The 17312-nt window shown below is 39.0% G+C and overlaps 1 protein-coding gene across 43 annotated transcripts in view; it reads left to right on the top strand.

Moving 5' to 3' along the window:
- Window positions 1-17312, top strand: part of LOC122809254 (titin-like) — a 3339665-nt gene that overhangs the window by 2913414 nt on the left and 408939 nt on the right. For all 43 annotated transcript variants that reach the window (XM_044080625.1, XM_044080596.1, XM_044080621.1 and 40 more), the window contains one exon: window positions 675-713. In XM_044080625.1, coding sequence (XP_043936560.1) covers window positions 675-713 — 39 coding nt within the window. The remainder of the gene's footprint in view (window positions 1-674; window positions 714-17312) is intronic.

Below are 17312 nucleotides of genomic sequence, written 5' to 3'. Positions count from 1 at the left end.
CAAGGTTTCATGTGGTTTCACTCAGTTGTTTTGAGACATTGGTGGTTAAGGGAGAGGCTACTTAGATCATTAGTCTTGCTAAAAATAACTTGAAAATATGGACTGTTTTTTTTTTTTTCTTTATTGGTACTTATAATTTCATCCAGCTGTCCATCCATTTTCTATTCCTGTTTTATCATATCTGGGGATGAAGGGAGCTGGAACTGTCTTGGCAAGCACTGAGTGGTAGGCAGAAACCATTCCTGTGTGTGATGCCATTTTTTACCTTAAATATACACATTTACACACACACACACACACACACACACACACACACACACACACACACACACACACACACACACACACACACATAGTAGTAGTAGTGCTCTGCTGTTTTGCCTGTGGAATGTGGGAGGTAAATGGATGCCTTAGTAAAAATCCATATAGGCACAGGGATAAGTTGCACTTGCCACAAAGAAGGCACCTCTGTCAATATCAAACATTTTGGCCAAACTCTGTGAGACATCAGTACTAACCTCTGTGCCACCATCCTGCTTGTACTGTAATTTAATTAACTATTTATTTCAAGTTTTCCTTTCATATCACATGGCCTTGAATACAGATTTTTTAGTAGCGTTTGTTGGAGCATCTTTACATGTTAGGATTAATATATGTATTTTTGTCATTCACAGCAGTAGAAGTGATCCGCAAAGTGGGACGGCCAAGAAGAAGTAAGTGCTGTCAGTGTAACGCTAGTTCTACAGTGTGTGTGTGTGTGTGTGAGCAGTCCAGTGACCACAACGTGTCCAAGCTTTCATCCATTTTTCTAAAGCATGTATTCTGGAAAGGGTCGCCATTGTTGCATGTTGAGCTGGGCTGATCAAATGTCTGTCCTCAGCATCAATTTCCAGCTCATTCTGCAAGATCTGCAGACATTGTAAGGCAACCAGGGAAATATATAATCTCTCCACTGAGTCCTGGGGCTGCCCGAAGTTTCCCAGTGTGTTGCACCTGGTACAACTCTTTTAGGAGACAAATACAGGCTATCCTTACAAGGTACCCAAACCACTAAAGCTGACTTCTTTCTGTATGGAGGAGTAGTGGCTCTCGAAGTTCTACCAGACTTCAGAGCTTCTTGCTTTATCATGGAAAGGGGGCTCAGCAGCCCTGAGAAGGAAACTAATTTCTACCACTAGTATCAGCAGATTCTTTCCTTCGATATCTTATGGCAAATGAGACAGACGGAAGAAGACAGCATGAATGCAGTGTTATAATAAGTACATAACTGTCATTTTTGCCCTTTTTTGACTTAAAAAAGCTTGTGATCTTGTTTAATGATGGGTCCATAGATTGGTAAATCCAAATCTTTGGCTTGTGAATAAATTTCTGCCTATCTTCTGGTCATTCTTGGAGTCCACTTTATTCTCCGTCACGAAAAAACCCCCCAAATTGTTTTAGCCTTTGTTCCCTAGTCATAGTCCCACTAGAAAGTCATTACCAAACAGATATTTCCTTATAGATTAAACAATTTCAGTTGTGCTAGTAAGCAACTAAACTGGTCTAAAGTGCCTTTTTTTTTTTTTTTAAATGGGTGTCCAGGTAGTTCTTTTTCACCATTAAAATTGTATTTAAAAAACAGGATGAAGTCTTTTGGTGTGGTAAATGTGGTGCTACTGACTGTAAACAGCAGGGTAAGTTCCAAAAGGCCTCTCACCTGTAGTCCACCCAAGTGTGTCCTGTCTTCCTCCTTGTTTGTGCTGGGTGAAAGGAAAAAAGACTGCAAGTAAACTGTACTCATCTTAATTTTTCTCTTTTACTTATGTAATTAATACTTGATTTGGGGCATTGCACAGTTAAAGCAATAATGTCTGGTAATGGACATGCTAGCATTTGTAAAGTTTTGTTTTAATGTACCTCATGACTTTTAAAGATTCAGGACATGCTAGTGCTTGTAAAGCTTTGTTTTAATGTACATCATCACTTTTAATGATTCAGTCAATGTTATATGTTTTACTATATCAAGTATTGAAAATTATTATGCTTAACCCATGATACATTGCCTGGGTTATTCTGTGTATCATTTGTCCTTTGAGAAAGTAGTGTAGATGTTATTTCTGCAGTTAGTCTCACAATGTCAGTTGGGGTGGAGTTTTAAATTAATTAGACCACTACCCTTGATATCAAAATGAGTTGTGACGTAATCAGAAATGTTTCAAAACCATACAACTGGCTACCTTAAATGTCTGCTGTTGTGTGAGGTCAGATTTGTTGTATCAATCAGTTCCAAAGTAGAAGAAGTCACTGTTAACCATCAAGGGTTCATACACCCCTCAAGTAACTCTGAGGTAGCTAGGACTTTGCATCAGCCCAAGAGAAGAAAGCCTTCGCATAAAGAGAGGAAGCCAGTTAAACATCAGGCAGTTTTGCTTCCTCACACATCCCTATTAAGTATGTCAAGTTGCAGACTGCGCACGTGATGCCACAGCAGTCCCAGCTGCTGTTCTGGGCTAACAGTGGGAAGCCAGTTCTCTTAAGTTTGCCCCAGCTTGGAGAACCATCACTCACGACAAGTGAACCTTGAACATGGTCAGAAAAGCTGCCATAAAGTCGCTTGGCTCAGCAACTTCAGGGGCATTCTTTGACTTATTAGGCAGGCCACGTATAGAGCAATGAAGCGAGTTTTACCTGCACCTCTTCCAAGTCCGTAAGAAGACAAAGGGAATTCATCAAGCACATCAGGTATACCAGATTTTGGATTTTCATGCTCAGGTGGTATGGTATTGCTGGAAATTGATAACACACATCACTCAATGGGACCATCACAAGAAATTCCTGTTCTTTGCTGTAGGCCATCTTAGGTTTGAGTACAGAATGCTACCTTTTGGCATGATATCTGCATCAGCTACTTTATCTTGTATTGGTGATGAAAACCCTTCAAGAGAAGTGTATTCTGGTGCTTCCAAACGTGGATACCTAGATGATAGGGGGCTTCATCTTGTGACTCATTGGCAGGAGCTTTGACTTGGGCCTTGTTACCTGCCAGTCTCTGAGTGACAATTAACTGGAAAGGTTACTTCTGTTTCTCATATAGATGGCTGCCTTTATCTTGATAGAACTAGTTGATGTTCTTCTCCAGCCTTTTCTGCATAAGGAGGTGACCCAGTAGATCATGGCTTTTATCTTTTCATTATGAGCACATTGAATTGGTCTTGGCATGTACCCTGATCTGCAAAGTGAGAGGATTGACTCTGCAGTGTGAGAGAAGGTGAATTCCCTAGCAGCTTGATAGTGGCTAATGTCTTCAGTGGTTCCCTGACATGCTTCTGTGTACCGATACTGCAATGGATAGTGCATTATCACTAATTGTATTATTGTCATTCCCTTTCTGACTTGCTGTTTGCATTAAATCAGTGCCTTCTCTGACAGAATTGGGTGAAGTGTTTCACTATGTTATAGATGGCTTTCCAGCGTTCTCAGACAGTCATCTGAAATATTCTGACAGAAAATGTTTTTTTGCAGAATAGAAGCTTCCATTACTGACCGTTCTGGTCCAGGGGATGTTAAGTACCCAAGTCAGTTTGCTGCAGATTGTGCTCCTCAGGAATACAGCAGATGTTCATTGTGGTGTATTTTAGAATCGTCTCCATTTCATGCAGTCTTCCAATTACCGACTTCTAGCTGCTAGAGCATGCCTTTGACTCAGAGCTTTCCCACCTGTCCTCAGCAGGTCTACTGTTTTGCATGAATGGACAGCTTCTCAATGCCACCAACATAAGAATTTCCTTAAAAGAAACACACTCTCTCTATTCAATTGTTTTCTACAACTTTGTTGATTCACAGCTTACCTAGAATTCATCTCACTGTTTTATGAGGAGCTAACACTTAGGACCCTTTATGATGTCTTATTTGATTGGGTTTATCCTCTCCATCTGTCAACATTTAGTACCTTTTTATATATAGAAGGATGGATGCTTGTCTGTAATGATGCATGCTGTGATATGTGTCAGATGTGTAAGAGCAATTTTTTCCTGCTCCCCCCTAATTAGTTTTTTTTTTTTTTTTTTTTTTTTTTGCATCTAAACAGCTTGGATTTCAAAGAGCTCACCCTTGCTATCACTGGTTAAATAAATCTTTCAATCATATGCCCTTTGTTGTAAAATTTAAGAATGGTAGACAATGGCTTATAATAAGGCTAATCGGAGGGTCTCTCCTGATGTCCAGTAGGTGGTTCAGACGTTCACCTGAGGTTAGCATTAGATGATTGACTGGGTCCTCTGCCTCCTGGGGTTATATCTGCATTGTCCTTGGTATTTCAGCGGCATAGTTTATTCCCTTCTGGTGGATGCTTGATCATTTTCTAGCCCTTAGTTACTGCAGAGTTTATAATCTTGGCTTAGATCATTGGGAGTGTACCCAGGGTGTTCACACCTGCTTTTCCCCTCCTGACTAGCTTGCTGCTTAGTCTGATTATGGTGAAGTCACTTATTGAGTCATCTGGTTAATGACTGTGCATACTCTGGGTTAAGGCTTCATCTCCCAGAGTCTCACTGCCAGCTCAGCAGGGCTGGTTAACCCCTATAGAGGTGAGTGAGTTTGTAGCAGGGTCTGGGCATGAATGACTATGTGCTTTCAGTGTTCCCTAATCTCTCCACCTCTTCCTACCTGCCTGGCAAATAGCGTGGGTCATGAGTGAGACAGGGTAGGCAAAAGTTTATTTCTGCAACTTGGTGGGCTTAACCCCCCCCCCCCCAACTGTGCATCTCACCTGTCCTGAGTCTAGGCTGTCCTGATGTTCAGAGATATTGTAAATGTGGTGTAACTTCATTTAGGAGTGTATTCATACTGATGTTTGTCTGTTTGCATTCTGTACAACACAAAATTCAAATCACTTTATCAAGCTCATTTCTATTAAGTCTATTAAAGGTATATACTCCATCCTGGGGATTCAGATTTATTTGCAGAATAGGGGGAATCTCACAGAACAAGAAGAGGCACAACTGCAGAGTGCTAAAGAGAAAATAAGGGAGTATCTAGATAATATTTACCAGTTTAGAAATATTGCTGTTAAGCAACTCTTTTTTTATAATAACTTCAGAGAACAAAAACTCTTAGCACAGTGCTTTAGGCCATAGAAGGTAGAAAGGCCTGTAACAAGAAAAATGACCAGGGATCCTGTAGAAGTATTAGTAATATTTCAGAAATTTTATGAACATTTGTATAAAACATAAAAATACGGAAATTAAGAAAAAGCACAAATAGAAATATTTATAGAAGACTTAAATATGCCAAGGTTAGAGGTAGATGAGACTCAACAATTAGCAGATAAGACGGGGAAAAGATTAGATAAAAACAATGATGTATAACCAATCTGCAGGAAAGTCTCCGGGAATAGACGATATTCCGGTGGAAGTTTGGTAGCTAGGAGAGAAGAATGTGATGAAGATCTAGAATGTTTTGTTTAAAAATATTTTAAAAGGCAGGGAAGCACCAACATCCTGGAAAAAAAAAAGCTGTGATGGCTGTAATACCTAAAGATAGTAAAGGCTCATCAGATCCCGCTTCATATAGGCCCATTTCAATTTTAAACCATTATTATAAACTGTTTGTCTATAATGGCTAAAAGAATGGCAAAGATCTGTGTGGTTGTGTCGAGTGGAGGCAAATGATTGACCACATTAATAGAACAACGATGATCCAGAATGGAAGCAGAATATATGAAAATACTGCTGCTGTTGGTGGGTCTTGATGTAGAGAACGTGTTCAACAGCGTAAGATGAGATTTTATGAGTAGGACAATGAAAGTACTTGCATTCCGTGATACAGTAATAAGTTTAATTATGAAGGAAAAGATGCACTAATCAAAGTGAGAGGATTCTCTGATAAGTTGTGACTGAACAGAAGAATCAGGTGGGACTGTTCTCTTTCCCCTTTGTTATTTGCATTATATTTAGAACCATTGGCAAAGAAAATAAGAGATTCAAGGATATAATTGGTGTGATAATCAAGAAAAGCTGACTTTATTTCGAGACTGTATTGTTTTGTACCTGATAAAACTAGAAAAGAACATCTCAGTTTTGTAGAACATTATGAGACAGTTCCATGTTTTTTTCGGAATATAAAATTAATGAAGATAAAAGAAAAGGCTGTACCCACACATGAACTGGTTCAGCAATACTCATGTTTATCGGGACACAAAATAAAATATTAAGGAATATGGATTAAACAGGATTCTGTTACGACAGGTAAGGGTATGTGGAAAAATACTAAATAAAAGATAATACAAGAACCGAGAAACTGGAAGCTTTTGCCTGTGGATATGGAGAGCAAAATTCAGGCAGTAAAAATGTTTAGTCCCATTAGTTTTAGAGGAGAAGTTCTGGATAGTAATTAATAAAGAGTTGAAGGATTTTATCTGGGAGGAGAAGAGGGCAAAAATCAAGTGGGATACATTGATCCTTCCAATAGAATAAGGTGGTTTAGGATTGCCTGATTTGAAGTATTATTTTAGAGCTACACAGTTAATGCTTTTATACATAACACAAGCAGAAAACTTCAATTCAAAGTTAAAAGTGATTATGATGATGAAGCTTCGGGGAGATTCAAGAAATAAGGAGAAAATGGGGTTTTGGATGCAGCTCTTTGAGAATTACAATAGCCATAAATAATGTTTTATTCATAAAGTAGCATGAAGTATTCTAAGAACTAAGCCAACACAAGAATGGAGAAAGGAAATTCCGCCAGTAGGGATGACTACAATTAGCTGTACAGATAATAGGTAAGAGGGGGCTGGAATGTACTGGAGAACACTGGCAAAGAAACCAAGATTTTAGGAGCAAGTAGCTGGACAGGGAAAGGTAATAGAATAGGAAGAGGCTAAGAAGAAATTTCGACTGCTTGTTGCAGACTGCATTCCCTTTCAAGGATTGATATCAGAGTTTAGACAAAGGAAAATGGATTTGGGGATCCTGGGTGAAAAGCCTACTCTTGTAGAGTTTTTTTTAGATAAATCTAGAACAGAAGATAAGTTAAAAATGGATAATTAGTAGGACATATAAAGTTTTACACAATAACTATAGGATCCTTTCAGAGGAGGTTAGAAAGGATTGGGAAGCGAGATTGGATTAGCAAGTCACAGGGTAACAATGGAATGACATATGTATGGCTCCCAAGTATGCAAAAAAGTCTAGAATATTTAGGATTTTTGTTCAAAAGTGTTTGCATTGGGATTTTTATACCTGTGGCCAAGTGGATGGCAAACATTGGGGGAATGATGTGAAAGAAAGAGATAACTGGGAGCATATAGTTTGCAATTCTAGTGAGTTGGCACATTTTAAAAATTCCCTACAGAGTACTCTGTCAGAGATATTGAGTAGGCAAATGGTTTTAACTAAGGAAATTATGTTTTTGAGTGGGGTACATGGTCGGATTTGCCTAGACACACTAATCCCTTGTTAAGTTCAACTCTGTTGGCTGCCAGAAAAGCAGTTACTAGAAATTGGAAGTCTAAACCAAGTATATCTGAAGTAGTGAATACTGTAACCACAGTGAAAGAACTGTAAATGGGATTTTTAGAAACGGGTAGGAGCAAATTACATAGAAAAATATAAATTGTGGGAACAATACATGCAGAATATTGTTTTTGAGAAAGAGTGAAGCTTAAGGGAAGGTAGGAATTAAGCAGTTTATTTATTGTTCAAGACTGATGGTTGTAAAGAAGAATGTATCTGATATATTATGTTTGTAACTGTGAACTTGTTAACATACTTTGTTTTCTTTCATATAAATGTGTCTTTGCATATATCTTAAGTAATAATTCAATAAATGTGTTTAAAAAAGAAAACATTGGTGCTGGCAGGCAGTGTATTCCTGATGTCTCCAGCGTGTTCTAAGAAACATATTCTAACTTTCTGCTTCCTTTGCCTTGTGAAAATCATCATGTCTAATAACATGGCCATTCTGCAGGTATACCCAGCTCTAGCCCAGACTTTATTTCAGTGATTTCAATCTTTTTATCTGAGAGTGAGTGTGTCCCACATAAGAATGCATCTTCTCATCCCTATCAGGTTCATTGTCATATATACCCTAATCTGTAGATTGTTTTCTGTATTATGCCCTGAGATAAAGTTGCAACACTCCACCAAAAGTATCTTCTCACAGTAGAATCTGAAAATGTTATTTTTTAACTTATGACACACCTGTATATATTTGTGTATATAGATACAGATATAGATATGTCCTCTTAAGCATTTGTTTTTCTGGTGATTGGTTAGCTAAAAATATTACGCCTGACACAACTTATTTCTTCCTTGAAAGAAAACTAAGACTGTATTTATTTCTTTGCTGTTTTTTCCCTATGAGGCCATCCCTTCATTGTAAAGTCATAAAGTAACTGCATTTTTCAATCAGTTATTAGTGCATGTATGAAATTCTTGTACTTTTTTCTCGTATTGATAACTGTGGTACTATTGAAAGAATCTCTAGTTCTTCCAACAACTCTGTGCTTCTTTTGTAAATAGCATATTCAGTGTATCTGCTATGTACTTCCTTGCCTGGTCTGTGGTTCACTTTGAAATCATACTTCTGTAGATTAAGTAACATCTTTTGCAATATATGAAGCGCATTATACAGGGATTTCTTTAATATGCTTTACAAGGGTTGTGTTCAGTTTCTACCTGAACTTATGATAGATATTTTCCCGACATCTTTCACATCTGTATGCAACTGGTAATATGTTTTTTTCTGACAGATATATATATTTTTGTATATCATGCCCTTGAAAAACGAACATTTTTTGTTCTAATAATCCAGCTTCTATGCTTTTCTATCATTTGCTTGCAACATGACTAGCTTATTCACATCATAGTACTTTATCACTAGAGAATTTGTAACTGTTTTTTTGAGTATGTTAGAATTGTTTTTGATACCTGGTTCAGGGGTGTACAAGGATAAAACATAGACTCTGATCCTGCAAACCTATGGTCTTTTAGCAGCAAATGCACTGGAGGGATTGGACAAGGAAAAGGTGGGAGTGGGTGGTCAAGGTCAGCTCACCTATCCTGGTGGGAGGAAGTCAGCATTGACCCACTACATTAGCAATATTAAAAAGTGAGTATTGTAAATAGCAGTGGTTTTGTAGTGCTTCTGCTGCCATAGCCAGGGATGACATGCGCAGTACAGCACTTGAGTAATGTCATGAGAAGGCAGCAATTGCAAGAATAACAGTTCCACAGTGGGATGGGGTTAGACTAGTCTGCGTAACCTTCTGACTGGCCTTCTCTATACTACCTGAACCTTGCCTCTTAGGAGCAACAAGGCTAGTGAGGCTCCAACCCAGTAGACAAATGAGTTTTTGGAGGCTTATACTCTTAGGCGGGAATGGGCTCAATCTTCTCCTTGAACAAAAAATATACAACACGGCCAGCGACCACTGAGGAACGTAAAATACAAAACTCAAACCTCAGAACGCTCCAAATGCTTACAAGGACTTAGGAACCAAAGTGAATATATAAAATAATGAATTTTTATTAATAAAACTAATTAAAATTCAGCACTTTTATCCTTTCTAATGATGGACATCTTCAGAATACAAAGACAAGAAAAGCACAGGCAAAAGCTGTCTGCTTATATACAAACAAGAAAAGGAAACTATGCAACCTTGTAAAAATGCCGCCAACATTTTTAAAGGGATAGCAACACAAAAATTGAACTAGCTCAAAGTTTTAAAGCTCTGTGACTTAATTCACTTGTTAGTGATACAGCTTCTTTTATCATCATTGATACCTGGTGGGGAGGTGGCATTTAACCTTAATTGCCATTTCAGCTTCTTCTGCAATGAATTCTTTCAGTCACCACTGTACTGATCCATTTCGACTTTTTCAAGCACAGAGAATCTGAATTTTACAAAGTGTTCACATTCTGTGATGTGCCTTGCCAGGGCAATTTTACTGTCATTTTTACTAATACTGCAGATGTGCTGATATACCTGTTTATTCAAAGAATTGTTCATCTTAATGTAAAAAACAGTGCATGAAATACATTTCACAAGGAAGACCACTTTGGAACTGTAACAGTAGTATCTACCTGCTTTATGCCAGTTCCTAATTTTATCTCATAATAATCCTTCGTAGTCCTCCTCCATATAACATTTCTTTATATTAGGTCTGTTCTTGTAAACACATGTTGACAGTTGGTCAGACTTTTGTTGTATCTCGCAGAAGGAACCAATTCTTAAAAATAATATTCCTTATATCTGTAGCATTCATAGAATAATGTATGACAAAATAGTTGCCCAAATGATTGGCTCTGTCAGTATGTGTCGCTCCATCATGATCTATTTCTAACCCTTTAAGCACGATAAGTGCATATTTGTCTGTTCTGCAACTCCAAACCTCATTCATGACACTGTCAATAAGTGCAACAGGGTATTCACTTTCCAGGAACATACTCTTCAAGATCTCAAATTGTCTTTTACACTGCCTATCATCTGATGTTAACCTGGAAATTTAAATAAATTTACTTTTCATGATACCCTTTTTCTGATGAAAGGGGTGACTACTTTTAAAATGCAAACTGGAATTTCAGTGTATGGGTTTCCTGTACACTGTAGTGGCTAAGTTGCCATTTTCTATCTTGGTTACCACCACATCTAGGAGATGTATGCTCTTGCAATCAGTGTGGAGTGAGAATAAGAAATTGTGTAGATGATTCTAAGCTCCTTACAATTTCTTCCAAATGTTCAATAGTCCCAGACCATACGAAAAATATATATCGTCCAGGAAATGACAGTAGCATTCACAGTGTCTTAAGTAAACTGGAGTTAAAAACAAATCCAAACTTCCTTTTTAACAACATTGCGTTAGCAAATATGGGGGTACATGCTGCCCCCATAGCCACACCACTCATCTGTTTAAAGTATTCATCCTTGAAAAATATAAAATTATTACGTAAGTCAGTGTCCATAAATTCAGTAATTAGTCTGAGCCTATTGGTGTCTAGAAGTTTAGAAGCATGTACTATTTCCCCAAACCACTCCAGGAAGTTCTAGCTTTGCTGGAGTTTTCATTTTGTTTTTACTGATTGGTTTTACTGATTGGTTTTTCATTGACCTTCTCACTCATTGTTTTAGTCCCTCATCACAGGGAATAACTGTGTAAAGATTTTTTACATCCAGGGTAACAAATACATGTTCCTCACCAACTGTCCAACAGTTTCAGTTTATCCACAAAGTCCCATGAATCTTTTGGGACATGTCCATAATCTCTAAAGAAAGATTTCAAATAAAAATCTATATATTTTGCCATGGTTTCAATTATGGTCCCCACAGCCAAGACAGTGGGCCTGAGTGGTGGATTCTGCACGTAAGAATGAATTTTAGGAATTCCAAAAATCTTCGGTACAGTGGGGAAAGACACTTTCAAGTAATTATGCAACTCAAAAGGAATATCTCCGAACAACAATAATTCATCCGACCATAATTCTATGGAAGCATAAGCAGTGTCGATTTCATTAAGGAACACAGTGTGATATGTTACATTGTGTATAAAAATATGATTCATTCTGCTGATGTAGTCCAGCATATCCATGATGACTAACCCTCCCCCTTGTCTGGTTTCATGCATCTTATGTTATTGTTGTTAGAAGTAGAATCAAGCAGAAGCCTTTCCTGTCTGGCAAGATTGTAAAATCTGTTATTTCTTTTGTTTTCCAAAAGTGACCTGATCTCCTTTTCGCACACTTTGTCATACATTTGAATGACTGGCTGTAAAGGTGGATTAAATGTCCCTTTACTTCTTAAGGATTCATGCTGTTCAATTGTACGGGCACTCAAAGTTAATTTCAAATTTAACTTCCGCATGAATAATTTTAAATCAGTTATAATATAGTCAGCCCTAGCACGTCCAGAGGGGGGTGAAGGTGAAACCCTTCAAAAAACATCTATGATGTTCTGCCTTAATTTCAACATCAGTATAGTTGTAAATGTTAACATTTTAATAATTGGTTGCCAAGGATAACACAGTAGTTCCAACCAACTTGTCAGCAACTACCAGTGATTGGTCCTGTTGGACTGATGGTTCATTTTCTTTGACCAGTAGGAGCCCCTTCTGTTGTTTTGATGTTCTCCCTGGACCTCTGTCTGTCCTTGTGCCAGTCTGCTAGTCTTGCAGACCTCCTCAATGGTGGCTGTTGTAAAGGGATATCATCTTCTTAATTTCTCTCATTGTATGAATCCCCCATATTCTGAGATCCAGGACTATAGTTTATATATCTTGTTTGAACAGACTTGGAATAGGCAGTCTTATTTGCTTATTCCAAATTATCTCTCTCAAGCTTTTTATCTTTTCTATGTTTAATCACATTCATACGTCTGTCAACCTGTTTGAATACATTATTAAAAGACTGTTTATGTTCACAAAACATTAAATCAGCAGAAATAGATGTCACTAACCTGGAAACCTTGTGTTTTAAGGTTGCCATCTCCCACTCATTGTCTCGAATAATTAACTTAGTTAATTCAGGGCCAGAACGATTGAATAATTCCAAGAGTTCCATATGAAGAGGTATATTTTTCTTCCATACCTTGCCGAAACTTGCATAGCCGTAGTCCCTTAGGTACATGCTCCCTGCGTACACTCTCTGTTAGAAAATAATTATCCGTTTGCAGGAATTTAAATTTGTAAAGAACTCTGTCCAGTTCTTGAATTTGTTGGTCTAAAGATGCATACTGGCCATTTGGGGGTCTTAATGGTAATCCCTTTCATAATGCACTTGTATGGTATCTCACCATTGTTGTACTTTGGAAACATCAGAAAAATCCATTTGCTATGAAATATACCAAAATTGTTTGTTGGCAAACAAGTGGGAGAGATCATGGCACCAGTTTCCCTTGATCCAGTATTCACCACACCAAGATTGTTAGTTACACGGGTATTGTGAAGTGTCCTAACCTGTGTAACAACTTGGCTCAGTTGCTTAATCAGTAATGTTAGATTTCCAACCAGTGACCTCTCCATTTCAGCTCCTTCTGCAGCAAATCAAAGTGGATCAGTACAGTGGTGATTGAAAAAATTCATTTCTGCAGAAGGAGCTGAAATGGCAATTAGGTTAAATTCCACCTCCCCACCAGGTATCAGTGAAGCTGTATCACTAACAAGTGAATTATGATACAGAGCTTCAAAACTTTTGAGTTAGTTCAGTTTTTGTGTTGCTATCACTTTAAAATTTTTGGAGGACATTTTACAAGGTTGCATAATTTCCTTTTCCTGTTTGTATATAAGCAAACAGCTTTTGCCTGTGTTTTTATTGCCTTTGTATTCTGAAGACGTCCATCATTGGAATGGACAAAAGTGCTTAATTTTAATTAGTTTTATTAATAAAAATTAGTTATTTTTACATATTCACTTTGGTTCCTTAGTTCTTGGCAGCATTTGGATCATTCTGAGGTTCTCCTTGAACAAGGGGGATTGGTGACCTCATTCTGTGGGCTGAGTACTAGTCTTTCAGGAAGAATGGTTGGGTCAGTTAGATGGAGGTAATAAGGCTGCTGTGTTGGTTGATGGACACTAAAACATGTTTGATCATAACTCCATTCTCATGCTACATCTTGATCTAACAGCAGCTACCTTAGACACATTAGTTATTTACTTTGTAAGATACTGCATCATTCTTGGAAACTGATGAATTGCTTGCTTGCCTTTTGGCCTTTATGTCTGTACCGGTGATGTTTCATTTACCATTATTTGCTTTATAGGTTCATAGATTATTTATTAATACCGTAATGATCCTTTACGTAGCCTTACAGAAATATGTAGTGTACACAGTTTTGCCTTCATCCATTGCTTTAGTAACTTTTTCAAAAAAGTTGACCAGGTTATGTAGGCAAAAATCTGCCAGTGATGAATCTGAACTGGGTTGAGTCCACAGTCTGTAGGTTACCTATATCCTTATGTATTAATGCCATAATGATTCTTTCCATAGCCTTATAAATGAGACTGGTCAGGTCTATGGATCTGTAATTATCATTATTCATAATGATAATTGTCTTGAAGCTGAAGGCATTGAAGTTCTGCCTGTTCAGACTGTTTTGGGAAAGAAGTACCCTGGATATAAACCTGTTTACAACATAACAGAATGCAGTCTTTGCCCTGTTGTGGTCATGTATGCAGCACATTATGAAGTTGTTGGTGGATGCATTCTTACTCCTGTGGCAAAGATGTTTCCTGTTGACTTTTTCACCTTTTCTTCTCTCCTCTTGTAAGGTGAGATGGGTCCCTAAGCATCATGCAATGTTACTCCCAGGCTCCACCTGAGAATTTTTTTTTTTTTTTTAAGTAGACTGTGCAGATGCTACTCTACAGCAACCCTGATTGTCCTCTTAGAAATGCCTGTGAGAGGCTGGTCCTCTGGGTTTTCCCCATTTTGGAGAACCACATGTACAGATCAGTGAGTTGTGGACACGAGCATGTTTTTGAGCTAGTAGTCCCCTCACCCAAAGAGCAAGCTGCTATGAGAAGCGGGAATTCTCTGTAGAACTCTTAAATTTGTCTCAGGTTCTGCTTCTCAGAGGAGTCATAGGGCATTTTCATTTGGAGACACAGGTAGAAGTTCATTTCCTGCATCTTCCATGTCCCATAGTAGACTGGACATTTTTGTCCATTATTGTCTCTTAGCAGCTTCAGCACGAATATCCAGAATGTTGTGTTCCAGAAGCTGACGTCCAAGAGTGTCCAGAATGTGCAGGACACCTAGATGGTGTCAGTGGGTATAAGGAATGCTCTGTGGCACATTTTTGATCCACACAACTGGTTCCTTCAGTATGCTATAGGTAAATTTCACCTTCAGAGCAGAATGTTGCTGTTTGATCTTTTCTTCTGCACCCATAGTATTTAGCAAGATATTGGTCCTTGTAGTAAAATCCTTGCAAGAGTATAACATTCAGGTGTTGTTCACCTACATGGATGACTGGCTCCTAGTGGCCTCAAAACGAGATTTCCTTGGGATTCCATAAACTGAGAGATATTTTTGATTCCATTTCAAAGAATTGCTATAATTTAAGAAGACCTGGACACCATTCATTGTTGGTAGTTCTTGTTTGCAGAAAGGGCTCAGCAAGCCAAAGTCTTGGAGCTTTGGAAAGGTTGCAGTTGAAGGTCCAGGTTTGAAGTCTTGTGGACTAAACAGTAGCCACATTCTTTATTGTTGCATTCATGTGCCTTAAAGTGAAGGTGTTGCAGTGGATAGTGAGGTATCAATGATTATTAAAATAAACCCACTCTTGCACAGGTATGCAGGTTTCAGACTCATGTTCTCTGGTTGTGGAACATTCTTGCCATTTTCTCTTTGGCGATTCCTTTCTGGAAGTCAGCCTGTTGCAGGTCTCAATGACCACTGCTTTTGGACTGTGGTTCAAGGCATTAGGCCTCATTTTGTGTTTTGTTGCTTCAGAAATGTGGCATTGTGAGCTTTTGTTGTTTGGCCTTTTCTTTGACTTCAGGCTTCCAGGGAAGTTTAACTGGTATTAAGATTCTTTGCAACAGTTATCCTTTGCAGAAAGTTTATTAAGTCAAATATAAAAGGTTTGTACTGTTCATCCCCAAAAGTGGACTCAGCAGTGGGTGCTTGTTACTTAGCCACTCCTGCCATTTGCTTGGGCAGCCTTCTCCATCCATTGTTTGCCAGTGACTTTCCTGTAAGTTGGGCATGTGTACTATTTTCTGTTTCTTGTGTTTCTTATATCTCTCTTGTTTTGGTTTCTGTTTGTATCTGGTTGAACTAAGAAACACAATGGTTGGGGATGCCCTCGTTGTCTAGAATTTGATATCACATCATAAGACAGCCAGAGGTACACACATGCACCTCCTAGTGTGGGTGCAAGACATATTTCAGAGATGTACTATGCTAGAGCTACAGCTGTCAGAAGAGGAAATCCCAGCAGATATTCATGTTTCACTGTTGCAGTCATCACCTGTAGGTTATCCCTGCTGTGGTAGCCCTCGGCTGGCCCGAATAACAGAGTCAGTGTTTTCCTGCGTCTGCTGTTGTCGCTCACTGCCTGATATCAGTTCGTCAGGGCTATAAAGGCAGACAGACGACACCATTACATCAGTCTTTCTTGCCGTGGAGCCCATAGCAGAAGCAGTTTGCAAGTGTGCCGGTCAGTCGCTACCAGAGTTCGAATTTGCAGCTGAAAATGTCTAAAGCTAAGTACCCCATTGGGGATCCTTTTTACTTGCACTAACTGATATCCGAAAAAGTTAACAATTGTCTCGCCTGTGGAAAGCAAATGCCACACCGAGGACTTCCATTCATACTGCGTCACTTGTTTAGGCCCAGACCACGACGTCCTCAGTTGTCGGTTTTGTGTCCTCTCTAACTCTAGAACCATTCGTAGTAGAGCTCTTTTTGTAACACAGTATTTTCATCTGCAGTCTTCGCATTCAGAAATGGGATCCGTTAGTCATCCGTTCATTGATCTTCTGAAAAAACTTAAGGATAAATACAGAGACAGACCGCACAAGGCTAAGCCTTCTGACGACTCCACCGCTAAGCTGGTCGTCAGTTCTCTGGAGCTCAGTGAGGTGCCTTCGCAGCCCCTGATGCCCGATTCGATACCTATGCAGGCCTCTACTGAGACCCTTTTGGAGTCCCTAATGCCACAGAAATCATCTTCGTCTTCCGAGCTTTTGGTTGTCTCTGCCTCGGTTGGGTCCAGAGCCGCAGTGCAGGCACCGGCTTCCAAGACGGTTCTTCTCACTTCTGAATCTAGACAAAAAACGACTTCTCCGACTACTGCTTCTCCGTACTATGCTGGAGCTACAGCTATCAGAAGAGGAAGTCCCAGCAGTTATGTACTGCAGAGGACCTTTTCACATAATAACTGGTATTGTGAGTACAGATACTGTGCACTTATTCAAAATATGATTATAAAGAGTGGACTGTTTCTGTGAAAAGTCAAAACATAAAAAAGATGTTTAAAAAAGGCCCTGGGTCCCTCACAAATAGCCACTGCACCTTGCACGAGGCGATCTCTGCTTAACATACAAGGCCATTTCAAACCTAGAGCTGCTGGACATGCTACACTTAAAGAAATCCCAATCCCTCAGAGCCATATGCTCCAGGGATCTAAACCTTGTCATCACAATAAACAAAACATGCTGGAGGGATAGGTTCCTGACCCAGAGACTCCCCAGTCTCTGGAATAGACTGCCCGTACATGTCAAGCAGAGCGCCTCTTTGGCCCTCTTCAAAAGGAACCTTGATGATTGGATGGGAGAAAGGAAATTCACGCCAGGGATCACGTCAGTCACCCTGCTAGACAGGGGTTCAGGGAAGTA

The sequence above is a fragment of the Protopterus annectens genome, chromosome 8.part0 (assembly GCF_019279795.1).
Source record: "Protopterus annectens isolate FY-2018-M chromosome 8.part0, PAN1.0, whole genome shotgun sequence".
In the NCBI taxonomy this organism is placed as follows: domain Eukaryota; kingdom Metazoa; phylum Chordata; order Ceratodontiformes; family Protopteridae; genus Protopterus; species Protopterus annectens.
The sequence above is the reverse complement of the archived record's forward strand: the minus strand, read 5'-3'. Positions and strand labels throughout refer to the sequence as shown.